Genomic DNA, 24102 nt, shown 5'->3' with positions numbered 1-24102 from the left:
GTGAAACTTGTTACTACAACAGAGTGTTTTGTTTGAAAAAACTCCTGGGCCAACAATGCAGCCCATGTGGCTCCCACATTAGACAAAGCATAACCCCATCCTCCAGAGTCTCATTCACTGCAGACGGGGTTAGGAGGGAATCTTGGGGAAAACTGTATGAAGTTAGGAAGGGACCTTGGGGAAAACTGTGTGAGGTTAGAAGGGGACCTTGGGGAAAACTGTGTGAGTTTAGGACGGTGACAGCATGGGAGTATTCCTGTCTATTCATTGTGGAGAGAGATCTAACCCAGAACTAAGACCTCTACCCGCCATTTCTACTGCTGCCATCCCGTGTTAAGAGCTGAGCATACAAATCCTTGGGGAAAACTGTGTGAATCTATTTCTTCCTTTAATTTCTTTCTTTGAATGCTTTTATAAAAGTAGCCCATGCTCATTTAAAACAACACAACTTAGAAATATGTAATGTGGATACTGAAATTCCCTAACGTCTCCTTCCTCCCAATCCTCCCAGAAATGAAAACCATGATAATTAGTAGCAGACACTTATATAACATTACTATGTGGTAACTGTCCTAAGTGCTTAACATTTGTTAACTCATTTAATCCTTACATCATTCTTATAAGGTATATGCTATCAGAGTCCCCATTTTATAGATAGGGAAACTGAGGCACAGGAAGGTAAAGTAATTTGCCCCAGGTCACACAGTTCCTGAGCAGTAGGGCTGGGGTTTGAACTTTGGCAGCATGGCTTCAGTGTCTACATCACTGACCTCTGTGGTATTTCCTCCTGCCTATGACTGAGGGTAGAATCCTCTGGTCCTTTTTCCCCCAAGCTAACACATCACACCCTCATTGTAACCATGGAAATGAGGATTTGTACGCTCAGCTCTTACATGCGATGGTAGCAGTAGAAATGGCGGTAAGAGGTCTTAGTTCTGGGTTAGGTCTCTCTCTGCATCAGGCACATACTGGAGGCAGCACACTAGAAAAGATTATTTGCAGCTACAGAAAACTGAGTTCAAATCTCAACTCTGCAATATAGTGGATCTGCACCTGTGGGAAGTTACTTGACCTCTCTGGTTTTTTTTTTCCTACTGGGAAATGGGGCTACTATTATCCTACTATTGCGAGCACTGAAAAGATAGTGTTCACAGATGCTTGTTAATAGTTTTCTGCTCTTCCATCACCTTGTTGGTGAAACAGCATTGACAGCTTCTAGTGGGTAAGGACATCCAAGACAGATTCAGCACACACAGATTTGGGGGCTTGGTTCAGGGCAGGCACACAATCAGCTCTTAGTGAACTAACAAATGAACAGCTATATACCCAACCCTGACTACTCCCTCTCATGTACTACTCAGATGCTGAAGTGAGAATATACAGATTATTAATAAAAACCACTTATTTTAGACATTCACTTACAATATCATCTAGCTGCAGACAGACAGGATCTTCATCTCTCCCAAACCTGAGAACCAACACCTTCTCAGCAGTACTTTTTATCGCCTGGTCTACTTCCTTTTTGCTAGTCAGCTTGGGCAGTAGGAAGCTCATCTTGAAATAACCCAAATGTGAATCCTCACTGTCACTCCTGAAATAAAGGTGCAATGTTTAAAGACAGTTTAGATTAAGTGCGTGAGCCCTCATTAAAAAAAATTAATTCACAGAGTAGCTAATGTATTCACATGGTATGAAAGAAACATCATAGAAAGGTAACACTGTGGAGTTTCCCTCTCCTTGTCCCTGCTCCTTGGAACCAGTTTTCATTGCTCCCTCCCCCGGGCCAGATAACTGCTTTCATTAGTTTCTCATGTATCTTTCAGAGTTTTGTTATGCATTCACCAAAAAATACAAATATGCGTTCCGATATTTTTTTTCTCTCTCTCCCCACCCCCAAAAGATAGCCTATTGTATCAGTGTTCCAGCAGGAAAGCGATGACACTCTCAACTTTGGTAATTTGAAGGCAGTTTAATTAAGGCAGGTGTAGAAAAACAATACGGTAAAGTGTACTACTTTGGGGCTAGTAACAGCGGGATGCTGTACCCGTCCCTAGGCCATGGGAGGAAGAAGCCATGGTAGGAAACAGTTATAAGAATTGTGTGGCAGAAAGAGGTGAGTGGAGAGGACAGTGTATAGGAGGGCAGCCTGCTGTTAAGTGTTGCAGCCACTCTCCTCCCTCCCTCTGACCTTTGCTCATGCAACCACCGGCTGACTCCAACTGGAACCAGAGGGCAGGGGCCTGTTGAGGCAGGCAAGCCTCCCCGTCCCAGAGCAGTCTAGAGGAGGATGAAGAATGGCTGTGGAGGGACGAATGGCAGATGTTCATTCAGCACACACACTTTATCTACTCTTCAGCACTTTTCATTATTTCAAACCTAACCTATGAAGATTGCCCCATATCTCTATATAGAGAACATCCATATTCTCTGTCATGGCAGCATATCATTTCTTGCATGTGTTACACTTTTTAAACAGTCCTTTATTGTATACATTATATTATTACAAGTCCTGGCTTAAAGATTCTTGGTGTGCACCTTACTAGGTGCACCTCATTACACGGCAAACAGATCAATTAAGAGTGTGTGTGAAAACTACAATACCATAAACAAATAATAAAATACTGAGGTACAAGGGACCTAATCCAACCCCGTCATTTTACAAACTAGCTTGCTTACAGTTGCACTTTCTACTACAATGACAAGGACTAGAATACAGGCCACCAAATTTCTAGTCCAGGGGTCCTTCTACTACAATAATCTATTTTCATGATTGGTAGAAATTTCATTTTTGAGAAACTCTTTGACAAAGAAGCTTAGTTTTGTGGTCATCTATAAGAGACTCCATTGAGATGGTCGGTATTTTGAATTCAGTTCCAAATATGAAAAGGGAGGATTTCTTTTCCTATATTTTTTGTCACAAGTCACATTTTAAGATACGAAATAGGCCAGGCTCACCCCTGTAATCCCAGCACTTTGGGAGGCCAAGGAGGGTGGATCACCTATGGCCAGGAATTCGAGTCCAGCCTGGCCAACATGGTGAAACCCCGTCTCTACTAAAAATACAAAAAATTAGCCGGGCGTGGTGGCAGGTGCCACCTGTAATCCAAGCTACTCAGGAGGCTGAGGCAGGAGAATTGCTTGAACCCTGGAGGCGGAGGTTGCAGTGAGCTAGGATCGCTCCACTGCACTCCAGCCTGGGCAAGGCAACAAGAGCGAAGCTCCGTCTCCAAAAAAAAAAGGAATTATTTAACTATAATTCACATAGGAAATAAGATTGTTCCAGCTATAGGTCATACTTTAAACAGGGACATTGATGGCCCAAAGGGACGTCATCAGATGTGAGCAGCAGAACAAATTACCAATGAGAGGGAAGGTCAAAGAGAAGACGGATCTGTCCCACTAGAATTCAAACAAACAGCAATTCCTCTGTGTTACTGATCGAAAGGAGAAAGTAAGGGGAGAACAAAGTTGTTAGTGGTGAGGCTAGGTGTGCAACTGGACCAATGTTGGAAGCAGGAGAGGAAAACTGAGACCACATCTAAGAAAATGTCCATAGTAAATGATACCCACAGAGAATTCCCAAAAGAAGAGATACAAATGGACAGTAAATAAACTAAAAAGTTAAGCTTTACTAGTAAGCAAAGAAAAGCAAATTAAAAGATATGTTTACAAAGTCACTGAATTGGCAAAAATTAAACAAGATAGTGGTAGGGGCAGGCACAGGGAGTTCCTGCTGGAATGCAGACACAAAACCTTTCTGGAAAGAAAACTGACATACTCTTTGACCAATAACTCCACTGCTTTCCTCTCTCCCTCTCTTTTTCTGAGGCGGGGTTTCGCTATGTTGCCCAGGCTGGTCTCAACTCCCCAGGCTCAAGCAATCCTCCCGCCTCAGCCTCCCGAGTAGCTGGAACCTCAGGCGCGCGCCACAACTGCAGAAACACCAAAAAAGAAAAAAAGCTTGAACTCACTTTTGTACAGAACCTTACTACAGTGTATTCCAGAAAAACAACTGGAAATCAGTGGTCATCTCTGCGTGTGAACGCATGGGTGATTTTTATTTACAGCCGGGCGCGCATCTCCATTTTCCAAAATATCCGATATACATATTTAAAGTCACCTGTGTTGCGCTGCTCCTGGCCCACAAGCGCTAAGGGACCCCAGCACTTACCTTACTCGTCCACGCCGCCTCTCTCCCTTTCACTTTGTGGCTGTCAGCAACCACTTCTCGGAAGAGCCCGGGCGCGGACAGCTCCTTTCATCAGCCACAAGCCGGACAGGACCCTAAGACCAAGTCACCCAGGGGCTGTTGCCTAGCAACCCTCGTGGCCCCGCTAGCGGGAAGGAAACCGAACAGAAAACGCACAAGCGCAGAAAAGAAACTCCTGGCCGTCGGTCGGCCCCCGCTCAACAACCCAATAAACGGAAGAGCTTCTAGTCACCGCCCACCTTGCTCGGCTCTGACCGGAAGCTAGGCGTCACCTCCGCCCGTATTAAAGATGGTCGACCTTTTTCCCCTCCTTTTCCTGCCCCCAGACTAGAGGCGGGATGTAGTCTCTTAGGCTAAGAGTGATTGGTCACAAGGAGACTCGGAAGTGTCTGATCAGAGCCCCAGAGGAGGCCTTGAGAGCCTGTTGGCGTACCGTTCCACACTTGGATCCAGGAATCGGCGTGTTCCAGGCTGCTCTCTATGGTAGCTTTGGGCGGATAGAGGGGGCGCGCAAGGTATTAAGGGACAATAATGGCCGCTTTCAAGGTGTGGATTTTGGCTCCTTGAGCCTGTCTGAGCGAGGGGTGGCAGCGCCGGCGCCCCAGAATCCGGGACAGAAGGGTCCCAAGAGTCGCGCTTGGTGAGGTGAGAGTCCCTTCTTCCTTCCTGGCCTGCCCTTCTGTAATCATGGCGGCTCCAGGCGGCGGATATTGGTCCCCTGCTCAGGTCCGGGCCCCAGTTTCGGGAGTTCCTCTGTCGTCCCTGTCACCCACCTTGCCTTACTCACCTCAGGGATGCTGCATCCGTCCTGGCCGCCTTGGCCTTCCTCCTTGCTCTGGTCAAATCCTGCTGCCTGGAGCGGCCTCGCTGAGATCCAGGGATGCTGCCTGGAGTGGCCTTGCTCCCTCTCCCAGGCCTCCGCTTTAACCCACCCCAGACTGTCACCGAGCCCGAGTAGGACTCCTTGTGTCTTCCTCTGCTCTCTCACAGTGTTATTTATACCAGGCAATCTGGTGGGCGATCTCTTCTACTAGAATGTCAGCTCCAGGTGGGCGGGGATTTTTGTCTTGTTCTCTGTTGCTATCGCCGAGAACAGCAATTGGCTCAGGGACACCCTCAGTGAATAATTGTTGAATGAATGAATCCAGGTTCTTTCTTCCCTGGCTTTCTCGTACGCCTTGTAGTTTCTTTGCCATTAATCCTTCTCAAGAATCTTGCTCTTTAGCTCCTTATTTGTTCGTCTCAGCAGCTAATGAAGTTCTCTCTGGCTGTCTCCTTGTCCTGTGTTGCTGGAATCTTCCCTTGCTGTCTCCAGAAATGTTTGGGTTCCTGTCCTCCTTTAATAAGTTTAAATTAATTCATTTTTTAATTTATCAAACGCTTATTTTGCTAGACATTGAGCTACAGCAGTCAACAACACACCCAGTGTTCTCTCAACTGCGTAGAATGGCAGTCCAGGGTACCTTTCCTAGTTTACACAACTATTGAGTAGAGCCTGTATATCTTTACCTTCTTGTGTGGATTTCCTCACATGCGCACAGATGTCACCAATATGCAGCTTTCTTTTTTTCTGTTCTGCCTGATGGCATTTTCAAAATGTAACTCTTGTTTCTGCATTAATATTATGTGTCCAGTCTGTTTGGCAATACTCTGTAGAGCTGTGCATTTAATTAGAATTTGGTAAACAATTCTGGATTCTGGTGGCATCTCCTTTGCTTTGCTAACTTGTTGGAATGAGAGGAATTATCCAAGCATCCAGAACTGGTATATGTTGATGAGTGGCAGATGTGTAGTGAGAGGTAAAGAGGAGCTTGTTCCAACTTGAGTGCCAGAAGTCTTGTAGCCACTTAAATACTTCTCAGTAACACCTTTTCCTAACCTGGTGTTTCTCATAAATATTTTTGGTGCACATGGATTGTTATTAAACTGATTTTGGCTGCTGTGAGTAAATTGTTTTCTGTAAAACGCAGCTAGGCCAAGAAAAGCCACTAAAGTATGGAGAACATGGACGGTAGCCTTCTGCCCCATCTCTGTGCTGCTGTACCTGTTGTTTAAAGAGAGGAAGAGGTAGAACTCATGTAAAAAAATGGGTGAGGGACCAACAGTATATAGGAGGATAGCGAATAATATAATGTAGCAGTTACATTTATGTTAACTGTTATGGTTACATAAAGAGCTACTCTTTATGGTTTCACATACACTTTTTGTTTGATTCTCACAATAGCTTCATGGATTAGATAAGGTAAAAATTTTTTCCATTTAATAGATATGAAATTATGGCTAAACAAAGATTAAGTTATTTGCTTACCATCATACAGGTAGAAAGTGTCAAGAGCCTGGTTTCTAACTGAGGTTTCTGATTCAAATTTAGTGGTGTTTTTCCTACATCCCTGTTACAGCTGCTGACATCAGGCTCTAGAAAGTGTCCCTTAGTGAGACCTTTTATTGCCTCTTGGATCTTTGTGGGGGCTGGGGAGGAATGTATGGGGTGTGTGTGTGTGTGTGTATCTATTTTGGTGTTTATTGGGGGTTGGAATAGGAGAATCTTTGGAGATTGGCAGTGACTTGATGGAAAGGTCTTGGAGAGAGGGAGCAAAAGTAGTCCTGGTCTTAAGGGGAGATGGGGAAGGTTAATCACCTACATATAACCATAACTGCATTTATTCTGGGATATAGTAGAGCTGAGCCTTCTCCAGTACCAAATGGTTTGCCTTCCTTCCAGAGAAATCCCAGATCCTGTGATGGGGGACACCAGTGAGGATGCCTCGATCCATCGATTGGAAGGCACTGATCTGGACTGTCAGGTTGGCGGTCTTATTTGCAAGTCCAAAAGTGCGGCCAGCGAGCAGCATGTCTTCAAGGCTCCTGCTCCCCGCCCTTCATTACTGGGACTGGACTTGCTGGCTTCCCTGAAACGGAGAGAGCGAGAGGAGAAGGACGACGGGGAGGACAAGAAGAAGTCCAAAGTCTCCTCCTACAAGGACTGGGAAGAGAGCAAGGATGACCAGAAGGATGCTGAGGAAGAGGGCGGTGACCAGGCTGGCCGAAATATCCGGAAAGACAGGTAAAGGCCTTAGTATGGGTTAGCCCAGAGGGAAGCGAACGGAGGCTGGAAAATAACAGCTCATGTTTATCTCTCAGTTTTCCTGTTGGAGATTTAGAGCTTTATGATTTTATTATGATTCTGTAATACTGAAGGTAGGTAGGAATTTGTGGGGAAAAACAAAGGTGAATAAAGACTAGATGGTAGAGGTTAGAAATGCCTTGGGTTGTTGCCATATGTGAGCCTGCGTCCCAGGGAGAGAAAGTGGAAAAGGACAGATCACTTGTTTGGACAGCCAAAGGTTTTAGGGCAGAGTTTTTCTCCTATGGAGGGGCCTTTACCAGTTGCTTTCCCTGTTTCAGACATTATCGGTCTGCTCGGGTAGAGACTCCATCCCATCCGGGTGGTGTGAGCGAAGAGTTTTGGGAACGCAGTCGGCAGAGAGAGCGGGAGCGGCGGGAACATGGTGTCTATGCCTCGTCCAAAGAAGAAAAGGATTGGAAGAAGGAGAAATCGCGGGATCGAGACTATGACCGCAAGAGGGACAGAGGTAAACTGTCCAGCACAGTTCCTATTGTCCATTAGCATTCGAATAAATGTGTCAGCCTTTTTCTTGTTGCAGGAGTTTTTGCAACACCCATTTGTTAGGGAGTCCTATTTGCATGATGTCCGCCTGAGTGGTTTTGACCCTGCTGGGATTGGGAATACTAGTTTAAGAAAAGAGCTGTTGCCTGTAACATAGCTGCTCTCCTTGAGTGTGTGGTCTTCGTTTTATTATGAAAATTGATGATAAAGGAGATAATGGGTAAATATGTATAAGAGACCAGCGTTTCTAATAGTATTGGTGATAGAGAAAGGACAGTGCTATGGAACAAAGCTAGACAAAAAAATCCAATGCTGTCCTTGCTCAGTATTAAGTTTTATAGCTGATAGAATTGTAACTATTAAAAAAAATGATTCACTGTAAACTCGCACTAGTGTTTTTTGAATTCTTGCTGGAAAATAACTGTTACTGTGGGTTTGAAACTTTCTAGGCAGTAACTATTTTTCCCCCTTGGGAGAATGGGCATAGGTGAGTTTCAGGAGTCCACGGATCACATTCGAGCAGTGCAGGTTGCACCTGTGAGTGAGTGGGCAGCCTGTCCTTTCTCTAGGTTGAAGATGTGTATACCTTAGGATGGGATGCATGTTTTTAAGCTTCGTGTGACTCTTCATAGATGAGCGGGATAGAAGTAGGCACAGCAGCAGATCGGAGCGAGATGGAGGGTCAGAGCGTAGCAGCAGAAGAAATGAACCCGAGAGCCCACGACATCGACCTAAAGGTAGACTCACTGTTTTGGTGGCTTGTGAGGATTCAAGTGTATAAAAGGCAGAGTGAGTGACTCTCGTCTTCAGTGAGATTGCTGAGGCATTGAGTCAGAATTCCCGATTCTACCATGAACATCTTGGGATAGTTGGTTCTGAGTCAGGTGGGCACAGCTCTGCACTTGGGGTGGATATGGTTCCTGTAAGGTGAGAGGCTGGTTTGCTGAATGGCCAGTTTTCCAAATGGTAGGAAAGAATAGGGAGCTGGAGGTAGAAGAAGTGTTTATTAAAAAGAACTACTTATATCCAAGAAGGGTGTGTTTGTAGAGATAAAGTAAATATCCCTTAAAATGTTGTCATAAACACAGAATGAAAACTGGACCATTGGCTAGGTGCAGTGGCTCATACCTGTAATCCCAGTACTTTGGGAGGCTGAGGCAGGCAGATTACTTGAGGTCAGGAGTTCGAGACCAGCCTGGCCAACATGGTGAAACCCCATCCCTACTAAAAATACAAAAATTAGCCTGGGGTGGTGGTGGGTACCTATAATCCCAGCTATTCGGGAGGCTGAGGCAGGAGAATCACTTGTACCCGGGAGGCGGAGGTTGCAGTGAGCCAAGATCACACCACTGTACTCCAGCCTGGGCGACAGAGCAAGACTTTGTCTCAAAAAAAGAAAAAAAGGAAAAATATATCCTGGACCATTAAAAATTGAGATATCTTTAAAAACTGTCAAAACCGATCTTAACCGTTATAGATACATGCAAGGTTTAGAAATAGTAAAAGGAGTAAATTTGGGGAATTGACTTTTGGCAACTGGTTCTAGACCATGTCATGGTTAAGTGAGATGTTTCCTGTGGATGTGTCTTTTGTGGCCCAGATGCAGCCACCCCTTCAAGGTCTACCTGGGAGGAAGAGGACAGTGGCCATGGCTCCTCAAGGCGCTCACAGTGGGAATCGCCCTCCCCGACGCCTTCCTATCGGGATTCTGAGCGGAGCCATCGGCTGTCCACTCGAGATCGAGACAGGTGATGTTCTGGGCAGAGCAGCCCAGTTTCGCTGGGTGGGCGGTAAGGAGCCTCGGCAGGGAGAGCAGATGGCGGCCAGGAGGACGTGGCTTAGCTCAGTGACAGTTTTGTGATGCTGGTGCTGCTGTTCCCAGGTCTGTGAGGGGCAAGTACTCGGATGACACGCCTCTGCCAACTCCCTCCTACAAATATAACGAGTGGGCCGATGACAGAAGACACTTGGGGTCCACCCCGCGTCTGTCCAGGGGCCGAGGTGAGGCCTGTGGGGCAGGAGGCAGAAGAGCAGGCTTGCTTGCCCTAGCGAGGATGAGCAGGGGCTGCCCTTCTGGAGCTGCATGGCCCTGCAGATCTGTCTGGGGCCGCTGGGGACAGGCCAGGGCATGGACTGACCTGCTCCCTGTGCTCCTCCAGGAAGACGCGAGGAGGGCGAAGAAGGAATTTCATTTGACACGGAGGAGGAGCGGCAGCAGTGGGAAGATGACCAGAGGGTAAAGCTTTATACCTCTGAGGGGCTGATCGAGGCTGGTGGCCGTCCGTAGATGGGTGACCCTCTAGCAGGACTGGGCTTTGATGAGGGTACACCTGAGCCCTGTTCAGACCCAATGCCCTGGAGTCTCTTTGCAGAGGCATAGACGGCACGGTGAACCCTGTCACTCACTGCAGTAGGCTGACCTAACTGTTCTGTTATGTGTTGGTGCCACCATGTGGTAAATCTAAGAAGTGCTATCGTGATGGGCTGCCCTCCAGTCCTGTGTAGTCGCCCACTGTGGTTCTCCGCCAGATGGCATGTGCCTGCAGGGAGGCCTCTCCTGCACCCCTCACAAGGGTAGCTCCACTGCAGTAGTGACTTCCTACCAAGCGTCCCTTCCTCTGTTGGCCATGTCTTGTGCATAAACTTGATCTGTCCCTCACTCCCTTGCTTTGCCTCCTGCCCTGCAGCAAGCTGATCGGGATTGGTACATGATGGACGAGGGCTATGACGAGTTCCACAACCCGCTGGCCTACTCCTCCGAGGACTACGTGAGGAGGCGGGAGCAGCACCTGCATAAACAGAAGCAGAAGCGCATTTCAGCTCAGCGGAGACAGATCAATGAGGTGAGGCTGCCTGCAGAAGTTGGAGCAGATTCAGAGCTGGAGGTAGAGCACGTGGGGAAGCAGCAGGTTATCCCCAAGTGAGGGCAGCACAGCTTGTCCCCTGATTGCCGAGAAGCCCAGATCCTCTGGAGGTGGAAGAGGAGTGGGTGATGAGCCTTTTAGTAGCTTAAGGAAAGCCCCGGCTCGTACTTCTCTCTTTTGCAGTACTTCCTTGGGGGAAGTACTGTTGATGGGAACAGGTGCATTGGGACCTGCCTCTGTGGTCTGTGTTCTTTGTGTCTCTGATGTGGGCTAGGGACACTTACCATTTGTGTGTCCCTCTAGAGGTTCTGATTTAGATGAAAGGTGCTGCTGCTTGGAACAAAGTCCTGCAGGTGATTTGGGATCAGCACCTCTTCTGTCTTTGGAGCTGTGGGTAGAGGCCTGTGACATCTTTGCAGCTACCAGTGGCCTTCTGTCAGGACTTGATGTGTGGACTTACCTCATAACCTTTCAGGACGACCTTTGGGGTGGCAATTTGAGTGTGGCTCCCATTGTGTCCTCACAGGATAACGAGCGCTGGGAGACAAACCGCATGCTCACCAGTGGGGTGGTCCATCGGCTGGAGGTGGATGAGGACTTTGAAGAGGACAACGCGGCCAAGGTGCATCTGATGGTGCACAATCTGGTGCCTCCCTTTCTGGATGGGCGCATTGTCTTCACCAAGCAGGTGAGGCTCCTCTGTGGCCAGGGACAAGACAGCTCAGAGAGACCTGATGTGGGCCAGGTGCAGTGGCTCATGCCTGTCATCCCGGCACTTTGGGAGGCTGAGGAGGGTGGATCATTGGATACCAGGAGTTCAAGGCCTGCCTGGGCAACATAGTGAAACCCCGTCTCAAAAGTACAAAAATTAGCCGGGTGTGGTGGCAGGCACCTGTAGTTTCAGCTACTCGGGAGGCTGAGGCAGGAGAGTTGCTTGAACCTGGGAGGCAGAACCTGCAGTGAGCAGAGATCACACCACTGCACTCCAGTCTGGGCGACAGAGCAAGACTCTGTCTCACAAAAAAAAAAGGCCTGATGTGGAGACAGAAAGAAGAGAAGGGAGAAAATAGCCCTGTACCATGAGAGGGTAGCAGTCCCTTTCACAAGTAGGGATCTTATGAACATGGCCTTCTTGCTGATTTTAACGGGCATCGCTCTTTCTCCCCACTGCTGCAGCCGGAGCCGGTGATTCCAGTGAAGGATGCCACTTCTGACCTGGCCATCATTGCTCGGAAAGGCAGCCAGACAGTGCGGAAGCACAGGGAGCAGAAGGAGCGCAAGAAGGTTGGTTTCTTGGTTTCGTGGCTGGGAAGTTTATGTGTATTTTTTTCTTTTTTCTTCTCTTCATAAGTCTTACTAGGCCCACAGATAGAAGTTAGGAGTCCCCTCTATCAAGTCCTTAGTCCCTACAGCTGCGGGGCCTGGTGTTGGGAGAGCTGGAGGCTTGAGGATTGGAATGTGGCTCAGTGCCACCAGCACTCTGGGGGAGTTTACCACCTGCGGGGTGAAGCCTGCTCTCCCGTGGGATTGATTTTCCATTGCTCGCAGTCATGTGGCAGGATGGAGCAGACTGACCTTTTTCCTTTTCAGGCTCAGCACAAACACTGGGAACTGGCGGGGACCAAACTGGGAGATATAATGGGCGTCAAGAAGGAGGAAGAGCCAGATAAAGCTGTGACGGAGGATGGGAAGGTGGACTACAGGTGGGCAGCCTCTGCCAGCAGCAGATCAGCCTTGCTCCAAAGATGGGGGCCCATGTGGGCAGTTGCGGCAGAACCCATCGACTTTGTGGCTCCTGAGTGGGAGACTCTTAGGATACCTCTCTGCATCTTCCACTCTCTCTGGTCCCTTCCTCCTGGTCTCTTCACTGTCCTCCACTTTTCCTATATGTGATTCCTGCTCCCTCACACTGCTTCCTCTGGTGCTGGTGTTGTGAGAGGAAGGAGGCCCAGGGAGGTTAAGTAACTTGTCTGAGGTCACCCAGCTCGTCAATGAGGGAGTTAGGATCAGACCCAGGCCGTCTCACATCAGAGCCACTCTGCTGAAGTACCTCCCAGGTGTTCAGCATGGGCAGCTGGGTTTTAGTCCCTTAGATTTCAGTTCACTATAAGAACTATTTTTAAAAGAGGTTCCAAAATAGAAAGGGTTATCTTATTGGCCAGTGACTTCTCTGTTCATAGAGGCATCTAAGCAGATGCTGAGTTGGGATTCCTGCATTGGGCAGGTGGCTGGACTTATCTGTCCCTCAAGATCCTCATCCTTCGAATGCCCTTATGTTCTACTGAACGGTCATCTGAGTTAATAATTCTCTCCACTCCTGTGTGAAATGTCCATACGAGAAGTTGGTACTATTGATCAGCCCTTATTCATCTCTAGTTAACTTAATTCCTTAGGTATTAGTTATTGGGTGACCAGGAGGGACTGGGTGAAATTAGAAATAGGAAGCTCAGCAGAGCCTGGGGCGGCACATCAGACAGGAAGTCTCTGGGGAAGGGGTTGGGGAGGGGTGTGTGGACAGTGTGGAGCACTGAACTGGTGTCTTTTTGCCGGGCAGCCTTGAGAAAGTGACAGTGCTCTGCATCTCGGGTGTGTACATGTGTCAGACATTGAGAGCTTTCAGTTGAGGTTGCAGGTTACTGTTTAGTGGGGCTGTTTTCACAGTTCTTTGAAAACAAAACCGTACAGACTATGCTTTCCTGCTGTCCTGCCAAGAGGAGGGAGGAAGTTTGACCCATGTCCCGTGCTCTGCACCCTTACCTCCTCACAAGGCCTGTGTGGCTATTTTAGCCCTTTAGGTGTTGTGCTGAAATTGCCCGAGGGTATTTTCTACAAGTTAGTGACCTGGGGATTGATTTCCACTCCTCTTCTGCTCACTCAGTTTTGGTTAGAGGGTTTGCTAACGTGGTGATCTGTAAATCCTCCGATCCGTGTTCAGCTAGCTCTGTTGGACCCTGTGGTGTCGAGTGTGTTGTGGATGATGGATTCTCAAGTAGCAGTTTCAGTCCTGAGGTCGATGAGAACCATCTCAGATTCCCTGGCTGCTTTGGTGTCTCAGACTCTTGCCGAAGTCCTCATTCCTGAGCGTAGGAAGGAGAGCAGCAACCCAATCAGGAAGGACAGCATGGGGCACCATGCAGGGTGTTTAGGCTGCTGTGTGTTCCTAGGACAGAGCAGAAGTTTGCAGATCACATGAAGAGAAAGAGCGAAGCCAGCAGTGAATTTGCAAAGAAGAAGTCCATCCTGGAGCAGAGGCAGTACCTGCCCATCTTTGCAGTGCAGCAGGAGCTGCTCACTATTATCAGGTAACTTCACCCGGGGCCCAGGAATCTAGTGTCAAGTCAGGGGTGCCCTTGGTCTCCCATGTTTACCCAGGAGCTCTTTTTCTTTTGTGCATTGCACCCAGTGGAGAAGGGAAATAATTTTTTCCTCTGACCTCATGCCTGGGGTACACTGCACAAAGTAACGGGATGGCACCATTTTGTTTTAGCTCACCTGTTTAAACCTCACCGTATTCCAGATGTTTCAGGTGGTATCTCAGTAAGAGGCTGTTGTCCCAGTGAAATTCTCCCTTCTAAACCGGCATGCTCCCTGGATAGCTAGTCATGGGGATAGGAGGTAGCGGAGTCTTCTTGGAGGCTGGGCATTGGCCTTCCACTTCGGCTGATAAGCCCTTTGCCTGCTTGTCCTTGTAGAGACAACAGCATCGTGATCGTGGTTGGGGAGACGGGGAGTGGTAAGACCACTCAGCTGACACAGTACCTGCATGAAGATGGTTACACGGACTATGGGATGATTGGGTGTACCCAGCCCCGGCGTGTAGCTGCCATGTCAGTGGCCAAGAGAGTCAGTGAAGAGATGGGGGGAAACCTTGGCGAGGAGGTGAGTGGGCGTGGGGGCTGAGCCATGTAGTTATTCCCTAGTAGCTTCCACCCATTTTTGCTAAAGGGTGTGATCTGCTAAGACTCGGACCCGAGTACGGGGTGTGCTGGTGGTGAGCCGGTGGCCAGGGCATCTGAGCCATCTCTCTGACCTCCAGGTGGGCTATGCCATCCGCTTTGAAGACTGCACTTCAGAGAACACCTTGATCAAATACATGACTGACGGGATCCTGCTCCGAGAGTCCCTCCGGGAAGCCGACCTGGATCACTACAGTGCCATCATCATGGACGAGGCCCACGAGCGCTCCCTCAACACTGACGTGCTCTTTGGGCTGCTCCGGGAGGTGAGGGCTGTGTGGTTTGGTCTCTCTGCACATGGGGTGTTGACCAGTGCACCACCAGTAGCTAGTGGGGTGCTCCAGGTGGGCTGAGGGGGTCTCTGGTAGGCCAGAGGTTCCTGAGGCCTCTGGTTGCAGTTCAGACTCGGGTTGTAGTTCATGCTGTTCTTGCTTTGCTGAGGGTGGCTTGGGGTTTTCTGGGCAGTGGCTCCATTGCTTCAGTCTTCAGGATTGGTAAGAATTGAATAGGCCCATTTGTCAGCTTTGGCTTGTGTTTCCTCGGGGGTGTTGCTGATGGGACTGGGGGACAGGAGCCAAGGGTCCCCACCATGGGGGCCTCCGAGCCGCCTCTTCTCTCAGGTAGTGGCTCGGCGTTCAGACCTGAAGCTCATCGTCACATCAGCCACGATGGATGCGGAGAAGTTTGCTGCCTTTTTTGGGAATGTCCCCATCTTCCACATCCCTGGCCGTACCTTCCCTGTTGACATCCTCTTCAGCAAGGTATTGAGGCCACCATGTTACGAACTGACCCTTCCATGCCACGCACTTCTCTGATGCGAAGCCGGCTGGAGGGTGGAGGGTGGGTAGGGGACTGGGTTGGAGAAGATTTCCTGGGGACCATGGGGCAAATGGGGCAGCCTGCAGCTCTGGGACTCGGGGACAAAGGACTCTGCTCTGGGTGAGGTTTTGTTTCATCATTTCTTTGAGGCTGAAGTACAGGGCCCAGGGAGGCACTGTGCCCTCTTGTAGAGGCCTCGCAGTCAGGCCCATGTGGAGGTGTGGTGGCCCTCAAAGTCCATGGCTCCATTCCAGAGCAGTGCCTGGGCCACTGGGCTCCCAGGAGATGCCTGGCCTGCGCTTCTAGTACCTCCCTCTGACTGTGTCCCCACTGCTGTTGCAGACCCCACAGGAGGATTACGTGGAGGCTGCAGTGAAGCAGTCCTTGCAGGTGCACCTGTCGGGGGCCCCTGGAGACATCCTTATCTTCATGCCTGGCCAAGAGGACATTGAGGTGCGTGCCTTGGTCACGACTGTGATGAGCGGGTGTGTCTTGCATATGAGAGGTTAGGGTTCCAGTGTCTCACAGCTCCTCCCTGGGCTCTCAGGTGACCTCAGACCAGATTGTGGAGCATCTGGAGGAACTGGAGAACGCGCCTGCCCTGGCTGTGCTGCCCATCTACTCTCAGCTGCCTTCTGACCTCCAGGCCAAAATCTTCCAGAAGGTGTGTCAGCAGGAATGTCCAGGAGTGGCTCTTGGAATTCTCTAAAGGAAGCGAGAGGGGATGTGACTGTCCTGGCAGGGGGTGGGCTAGGAGGTAGGTTTTTCCCCCTTGCGGAGCCTTTCCTGTCTCGAGGGACTCATTTTTCCCTCCCTGTATGTCCTGCTCTAGGCCCCAGATGGCGTTCGGAAGTGCATCGTTGCCACCAATATTGCCGAGACGTCTCTCACTGTTGACGGCATCATGTTTGTTATCGATTCTGGTTATTGCAAATTAAAGGTAAGAGAAGACACGGGAGGCAAGGCCTGGGTCTTCACCAGAAGCTAACTTAGCTGCGGGGTGGGAAGCCAGGGCCTCGCTCCTGGCCCTGGGATGTGGGGAGCGCGTGGAAGTGGTGGTGGTGGTAGGAGGCTCACATGGACTCACTGTGCTTGGTTTGTTTAACCCTTGTAATACTTGATGAGGTAGATAATTTAACAGTAGAGCTCAGAGAGCTGGTGTTTGTGGGGAAGACTTCTTCAGGTGTTCATGAGAACATTTCTAGAGCCTCCTGGCTCTTCCTCTGCCATGTGTAGCAACCAGGGCTTGCCTTTGTCTCAGGCCTACTTCCACTTTCCCCTCACTCTGTCCTTCGTCAGCTCTTTGCCGTCCCCTCCTAGGTCTTCAACCCCAGGATTGGCATGGATGCTCTGCAGATCTATCCCATTAGCCAGGCCAATGCCAACCAGCGGTCAGGGCGAGCCGGCAGGACGGGCCCAGGTCAGTGTTTCAGGTAGGAGCCCTGTGCTAGCCTGCTTTCTGGGGCAGCGCTGGGGTTGCTGAGCGTGGAGCCCGGGCGGGGGCGGGCAGGATGCTGGCTCTAGAGCTGGTCCCCAAGGCTGGAAGCTGCTGGCAGGGCTGCCACTTGTTAGTCCTTTCATCCTATGCTACTGAGTGGAAGGAAGGAGTGGCTTTCCAGGGATTTCAGAGGTCTGAGGCCAACCTACGTGGATGTAGGTACACATGCAGGTAATTACAGCCTGCCTCCCTTCAGAGGGTAGGTCTGGACAGATGATGCCATGGGTTCTTTTTATTTCTATTGTTCTCTTTCCCCGTTTTCTTTCTTTCTTTCTTTCTTTTTTTTTTCCAATTAGAGACAGAGTCTTGCTCTGTCACCCCAGGCTGGAGTGTGGTGGTGCAATCACAGCTCACTGCAGCCTTGATCTCCTGCACTCAAGTGAACCTCCCACCTCAGCCTCCCAAGGGGCTGAGATTGCAGGCAGGCACCACCACACCTGGCTAATTTGTTCATATTTTGTAGAGATGGGGTCTTGCTATGTTGCCCAGGCTGGTATTGTGAACTCCTGGCTTCAAGCGATTCTTCTGTCTTGGCCTCCCAAACTGTTGGCATTATAGGTGTGAGCCACTCTGCCTGGCTCTCTTCCCCTTTTTTGTTCCAATTAAAAAAAATTAATGTATTCACTATAGAGCGTTAGTGAATATAGAAAAATATCAAGAAAATAAAACCCAGCCATGATTCTAGTCCCAGGCCCATTGTTTCTAGAAATGAAACAGATGGCTGGGTGTGGTGGCTCACGCCTGTAATCCCGGCACTTTGGGAGGCCGAGGCGGGCCGATCACAAGGTCAGGAGTTTGAGACCACCATGGCCAATATGGTGAAACCCCATCTCTACTAAAAATACAAAAATCAGCTGGGCGTGGTGGCGGATGCCTGTAGTCCCAGCTACTCGGGAGGCTGAGGCAGGAGAATCGCTTGAATCTGGGAGGCAGAGGTTGGGCAACAGAGTGAGACTCTGCCTAAAAAAAAAAGAAATGAAACATGTAAGAGGCTCCAGAAGAAGGGCTAAATTGGCAGATTGGAGTTTTGAATAGGTGGAAGTCAGTGATTCACTGAAGTAGTGGGTGGGGAGAAGAAATGAGAATTTCCTCCCTCCCTGTGGGATTTCATCTGTACTGGCTGCTGTGGGGTTTCCTTGTGGTGAGAAGATGGGGTCTTCTCCCCGGCAGGCTCTACACCCAGAGCGCCTACAAGAATGAGCTCCTGACCACCACGGTGCCCGAGATCCAGAGGACTAACCTGGCCAACGTGGTGCTGCTGCTCAAGTCCCTCGGGGTGCAGGACCTGCTGCAGTTCCACTTCATGGACCCGCCCCCAGAGGACAACATGCTCAACTCTATGTATCAGCTCTGGATCCTCGGGGCCCTGGACAACACAGGTGAGGCGGCCCCGGGAGCCTCATGGGTGCTGGCGCTTGACTTCCTTCTTTCCTCTACTGTCCCGTCAAATATCCGGGTTTGCTCATCTCTCCTAGGTGGTCTGACCTCTACCGGGCGGCTGATGGTGGAGTTCCCGCTGGACCCTGCCCTGTCCAAGATGCTCATCGTGTCCTGTGACATGGGCTGCAGCTCCGAGATCCTGCTCATCGTTTCCATGCTCTCGGTCCCAGCCATCTTCTACAGGCCCAAGGTGGGGCAGCGGCTGGCTCCCCTCTCCCCGGAGGGCTCGAGGAAGTGTTGGGGAGGGGAATGGCTTCTCTCTGTATTACTGAAATGGAACAGAGGGCAGAATCAGAGTTTCTGAAGAATGATTTTGCTGTTCTCGGTTAAGCAGGTTGGGGTAGGGGAAAGGAAGGGCTGGGCCAGTGGTTCTCAGGGAATGCTTTGGAAATTTGCAAGAGCATTTTTTATCTTCTAGTATGGTTGCTCTTGAGCCCTCATGTTTTACAGTAGACCTTTTTAAAAATTATTTTAATTTTTCTCAAATTGTCAGGGCAACCTATTGACATGTTTGAAGTTCTATGTGTGGGTAGGTGGTAGTGTTAGAACCTCTGGGATGTGCTCAGTGGGCCTGGACCCCCCTGTACTTAGAGTGAAGGTTCTTTTTCCCTTCCTAGGGTCGAGAGGAGGAGAGTGATCAAATCCGGGAGAAGTTCGCTGTTCCTGAGAGCGATCATTTGACCTACCTGAATGTTTACCTGCAGTGGAAGAACAATAATTACTCCACCATCTGGTGTAACGATCATTTCATCCATGCTAAGGCCATGCGGAAGGTAGAGTGGTGGATGAGCAGGATGTTGGGATGAGGGGAGGGTCGAGAGGAAAGGAGGGCTCCCTCCTGGTGCCTCCGTCTCCTGCCCTAGGTCCGGGAGGTGCGAGCTCAACTCAAGGACATCATGGTGCAGCAGCGGATGAGCCTGGCCTCGTGTGGCACTGACTGGGACATCGTCAGGAAGTGCATCTGTGCTGCCTATTTCCACCAAGCAGCCAAGCTCAAGGTGAGCCCAGGAGCCCAGTGAGCCCCTCCCAGCCTGATACCTGTATAAGGGCAAAGTTCTTCCTTTGTCCTGGTGTGGTTCTGCAGATCTGGCTTCCGCCAAAGTCTGTGTCAAGAGTGTTAAGGGATGGGGTCGCTGCCCAAATGGGTGTTGTTTTCCTGATGTGGCTGCCTGTTGTGTCTCCTCCCTAGGGCATCGGGGAGTACGTGAACATCCGCACGGGGATGCCCTGCCACTTGCACCCCACCAGCTCCCTTTTTGGAATGGGCTACACCCCAGATTACATAGTGTATCACGAGTTGGTCATGACCACCAAGGTGAGTCTTTTCCAAGGCACTTGCATAATGCAGGCCCCCTGTCTGGCCAGGCTTTGAAACCCTTCACTGCCTTCTGGCATGAGCTTTTAGCCTGGGAGCCTTGAGGCCACATGCATTGTTTTGCGGGGCATGTGAGGTTGGTTTTCATTTGGGGACTTGGGGAAGCTCTGCACAGGGTTGACCTCTAGACTGCATTGACCTCAGCTGCATGGGCACGATTGTTCCCCACTTGCTGCTTGGGATGAGCAACCCCTCTTGGTGTCATTAGAAGGATTTTCGGAGGGGTTGGGCCTTTTCTCTTAGATACTGGGGGCATTTTCTCAAGTGTGGAGGAGTTTCCTGTGACCCTCGCCTCCCTGCCCTTCTGCCCGCAGGAGTATATGCAGTGTGTGACCGCTGTGGACGGGGAGTGGCTGGCGGAGCTGGGCCCCATGTTCTATAGCGTGAAACAGGCGGGCAAGTCACGGCAGGTGAGGGTTCTGTGCTCTTCGCAGGGGTGCTGTTTGCCTGTGGGGTCGGTGTTCCCTCCGCTTGGTATTGAAGACTTGCGGTCATCCAACCCACTTACTTCTCTCTGCAAACATAAAGGCTGTGATCCAGCAGGCTGGGTCTGTCTTGATTCCCCACACCCACTCCAGTTGTTTGGTAGGCTGAGCCTTTAAAAACAAAACCAAAAAACTCATTATTGAAAAGTCCAAATATTCATGAAAGTGGGAAAAACAGTACAACAGGCCACCATGAATTCGTTGCCTTGCCTCTATAATTGTCAACGTTTGTTCAATTTCACTATTCCTACCCCACTCCACACACATCCATTTTTTTTTTTCTGGAATATTTTAAAGCTTATCTCATATATTATTCATCCATAAATACTTGAGTATGTGTCTCTGACTAAAAGGACTTAAAATTTTAAATATAACCTCTGTGCCGTTATCACTCATAAAAAAATGAATACTTAATGTCACCTAAGTCTCCAGTCCGCATTTGGATTTCTCCATTTATCTCAAAGATAACTTCTTATGATCGATTTGCTTGAATTAGGATCCAGGCATTGCAACTGCTTATGTGTGTTAACTGTTTCATTCTAGAACAGGCTCCACCCCACGCTTTTTTTCATGACATTGATTTATTGGAGCAGCCAGGTCATTTGTCCTGTCGAATAGTCCATATGATGTATTTGCCTCATTGCTTGCTCACAGTGGTGTTTAACCTGTGCCTGTGTTTCGTGCACTTGCTGTAAGCTGGCGATGAGTCCAACCGCTCAATTAGATCCCGGCTGAGCTGCGTGTGGCAGAGATGCCTGCATGTGGCACTGTGAACCTCCTCTTAGATGCCTTCAGGAGGCGTGTGAGGTCTGGTGGCCCCACCTTTGCTGATGGGAGGATGGATGAGGGGCCCCAGTGGTGGCAACCTGCCTCTTCCCTGATAGGTTTCCACTGCTCCTCCATCTTGAGGTTTTAGCGTCTGTTGATGGCCATTGCCTAGATCCATATTTAGGGTTGCAAAATGGTGCTGGGCTTTGGCTTACCCCTTTTCGTAGCATAATTCTCCCCACACCAGGCTCCCTTGCATCTTATGCCTGTCTCTTCCAGCCAGCAGGTAATCACATCTTCCCTGTTTTTCTGTACTTCCTAGCATAGTTGTGAACTTGATTTTTCAAAAAAGAAGGAAATGTAAGTACTTCCTGGACTGAGGGATGACTGAGTTAGGACTGATTGTCCAGTGTCTTGAGTCAGTGAAAAAAGCAGGCCTCAGCTGCAGAAGAGAAGGCGGCTTTGGTACTGGGGCAGGCAGCCATGTGGAGCACTGGCCTGGTGGATGCAGCACCTGGTTTGTGGCAGGGACTTGGGTGCCGACGACGCCTCCTTCCTTAGTGGTCCCCAGTAGGCTCAGCCAGGTCTGTCCCTCTTCAATAGGAGAACCGTCGTCGGGCCAAAGAGGAAGCCTCTGCCATGGAGGAGGAGATGGCGCTGGCTGAGGAGCAGCTGCGAGCCCGGCGGCAGGAGCAGGAGAAGCGCAGCCCCCTGGGCAGTGTCAGGTGAGCTCCGGCCTTCGGGCTCTGGCTGGGGTGGCACCCATCCCAGGAGGCTGCCAGAGACCAGGCCCTGATGCACGGTCAGGATTTATGGGAAGGTGCATGTGTGAAGGCAAACTGGTGACAGAAGTTGCTTGTGCATTTGGTGGTCACATGGATGTGTGGGAGGAGTTCCTGACAGCTTTAAAGGAGCGACAGTACACCTGCAGGGATTCAGGGCATGAGGCAGCCTGGAGTAGCAGGATGGGTTTCACAGCTTTACTCATGAGCGAGGGGGTTGGAAACCCCAGTGCAGTGGTGAGAAGTGCGCCTTGGGCTTCTGCGTCTGTGCTGGTCCCTGGAGTTAGGCCAGACTTGACAGGTCGCAGGCACAGGCCTCCGTGAGACCGCCCTCACTTCAGATACCAGCTGCAGGTGTAGACACCATCCTCACTGGTGTCCCATGGACCCCTGCAGGTTCAGTATTTGCTAGAATGACTTTCAGAACTCCGGAGAGTGCCGTACTTACCATTATAAAAAGGTGCAAATTAGAACCAGCCAAAAGGAGAGATGCATAGAGCAAGGTCTGGGAGGGTCTCAAATGCGAAGCCTCGTTTGTCCTCAGGACCACGTCCCCCCGTGGCACACTGATGCATGACAGTATGACAGGTTATTGCTAGCCAGGAAGCTCACCTGAACTTCAGTGTCCAGAGTTCTTATCATTGGGGTTCCGTTACTTAGGCATGAATGACTGAATCATTGTCATGTGGTAGAGCTCAGCCTCCAGTCCCCCTCCTCCCCAGAGGTGAGGCTGATAGCACGTGGCTCAGAGCACCAGTGCTAACCCCGGGGCAGAGAGGCCAGCCTGCCTTGAGTCATGTTGTTAGATAAACTCAAGGGGTTCACCAAGAGTCACCTCATTAGCATAATCTCTCAAACGAGGGCTGAGGGGCCCCCATGAATAGCAGACACTCCAGTCACTTGGGAAATTCCAAGGGTTTAGAGTTGGCTCCTAGGCACTGGGGACAAAGGCAGGCTGCTACACAGTTGGAGTGGCGCACGTGAGGTGGAGGGAAGCTGCTTTTGTAGCTCCCCTAGGGACTGTGGGAGGAGTTGTTAAAATCCGATCTAAAGCATATCGGAATGAGTGAGCTTCCTTGATGACGTCGCCAGTCGAACATGGGGACGGCAGAGGAGTGAGAATGTGCCGGGGAGGAGGTCCCTCGGCCCAGAGCTCCCCACCATGGGTTAGGAACAGTAAGTCCTGGGGCTCTGCATCCTCCTGCCCTCCCGGCTGTGGGTGAGGGCACGGTGTTTCCTGATCTCTCCTGCTGTGTCTCCAGGTCTACGAAGATCTACACTCCAGGCCGGAAAGAGCAAGGGGAGCCCATGACCCCTCGCCGCACACCAGCCCGCTTTGGTCTGTGAGCTGAGGCTGTCCCCAGAGAGGATGGCAGCAGGTATTGGGTCCTGAGCCTTCTGGCGGGAGCCCTGAGGCTGTGGACAAAGCCCTTTCATCTGAGGACTTTCATCTGTGCATATCACGGCCCCCCAGGGCAGTTCCTGCTGGACCGGACTCTCTGGCAGAGGAGGTGGAGTTCTTCCATGCAGGAGCACGGCATGGCGGGAGCGGGGCTGCAGAGTATCCGAGGTGCTGCCGGGGCAGCGGGAGGTGGCTGGACCCATCGCATCTAAAACTGGCCCAGGACACTTGGTGTATGTGTGACTTGGCTGTGGCTGTCTTTTTTAATCCTTGTGTAAAGCAGCAAAAAAGACCTAAAGGGAATTGTAATTTGGTTATAATTCAGGATTTGGAAATAAATTTATTATTTGTAAAACATGACTGCATGTCTGATTTTTTCCTTCACCCTCTTAAATCATGTAATAAAGGTGGGGGGTGCAGAAGCCTGCCCTGACTTCCTTTGCATGGGTCGTCCTGGAACTCTGCCCTTATTTCTGCACAAGGCAGACCAAGCTCTGAGGGTGCCCAGCTGCTCCTGAGGCTGGGGGGCACTGGCAGGTCTGCCTTGATGGCCAGGTCATGGGAGGGAAGTACGCAGGAGTCCACCCCAGCCTTCCCCGGGGTGGTCTGGCTGCTTGAAAGAGGTCCATGTGATTGCTCTGGATGGCAGAGGGTAAGGGTTGTCCATTGACTGAAAAACAGTGTAAAATGTTGCTTATTGATTTTCATGTAAAAGGTGACCAGAATCACCAGTCTTTTCTCTTTTTAAGCAGTCTCTTAAGTCTGCTGAGGTGGCTTTTTGGGTGTTTGGCCCTTTCCACTAACCATGGTGTGTATGTTGTGATTCCTCCAGGCTGGGCTTCTGCCAGGTGTGCTGGTTGGCAGGTTCTGTGTTG

The 24102-nt window shown here is 50.2% G+C and overlaps 2 protein-coding genes across 10 annotated transcripts in view; one reads left to right on the top strand and one right to left on the bottom strand.

Annotated features, from left to right (window-relative positions):
• The window catches only part of TXNL4B (thioredoxin like 4B), an 89753-nt gene extending 80831 nt beyond the window's left edge, over positions 1–8922 (bottom strand). For 5 of the 9 annotated variants that reach the window (XR_010110289.1, XM_063597734.1, XM_024925959.4 and 2 more), the window contains exons 1-2: positions 4172–4309; positions 1423–1591 (exon numbers count right to left, since the gene is read on the bottom strand). Coding sequence is in view for 8 of the 9 variants with exons in the window: in XM_063597734.1 (XP_063453804.1) it covers positions 1423–1554 (132 nt within the window). In the remaining variant the exon portion in view is untranslated. Of the gene's footprint in view, positions 1–1422; positions 1592–3778; positions 3933–4171; positions 4463–4997; positions 6255–6909; positions 7120–8585 lie in introns of those variants that run through there. The other 4 variants (XM_055100243.2, XM_055100244.2, XM_034940609.3 and 1 more) reach the window with 4 other exon arrangements.
• Positions 6952–23582, top strand: DHX38 (DEAH-box helicase 38). The gene is made up of 27 exons (XM_008954865.5): positions 6952–7274; positions 7616–7803; positions 8471–8575; positions 9439–9586; positions 9721–9839; positions 9998–10074; positions 10526–10681; positions 11229–11390; positions 11879–11986; positions 12293–12405; positions 13867–14004; positions 14395–14581; positions 14739–14924; positions 15279–15419; positions 15820–15930; positions 16025–16141; positions 16310–16417; positions 16798–16910; positions 18146–18354; positions 18451–18605; positions 19033–19188; positions 19279–19413; positions 19605–19730; positions 20105–20200; positions 21647–21768; positions 23088–23204; positions 23300–23582. Exons 1-26 carry the CDS (start codon positions 6952–6954, stop codon positions 23170–23172), a joined length of 3684 nt encoding a protein of 1227 aa, XP_008953113.1. The 3' UTR covers positions 23173–23204; positions 23300–23582.
• The last annotated feature ends 520 nt before the right edge of the window (positions 23583–24102 follow it).

Source organism: Pan paniscus, chromosome 18 (genome assembly GCF_029289425.2).
Source record: "Pan paniscus chromosome 18, NHGRI_mPanPan1-v2.0_pri, whole genome shotgun sequence".
Classification (NCBI taxonomy): Eukaryota; Metazoa; Chordata; class Mammalia; order Primates; family Hominidae; genus Pan; species Pan paniscus.
The sequence above is the reverse complement of the archived record's forward strand: the minus strand, read 5'-3'. Positions and strand labels throughout refer to the sequence as shown.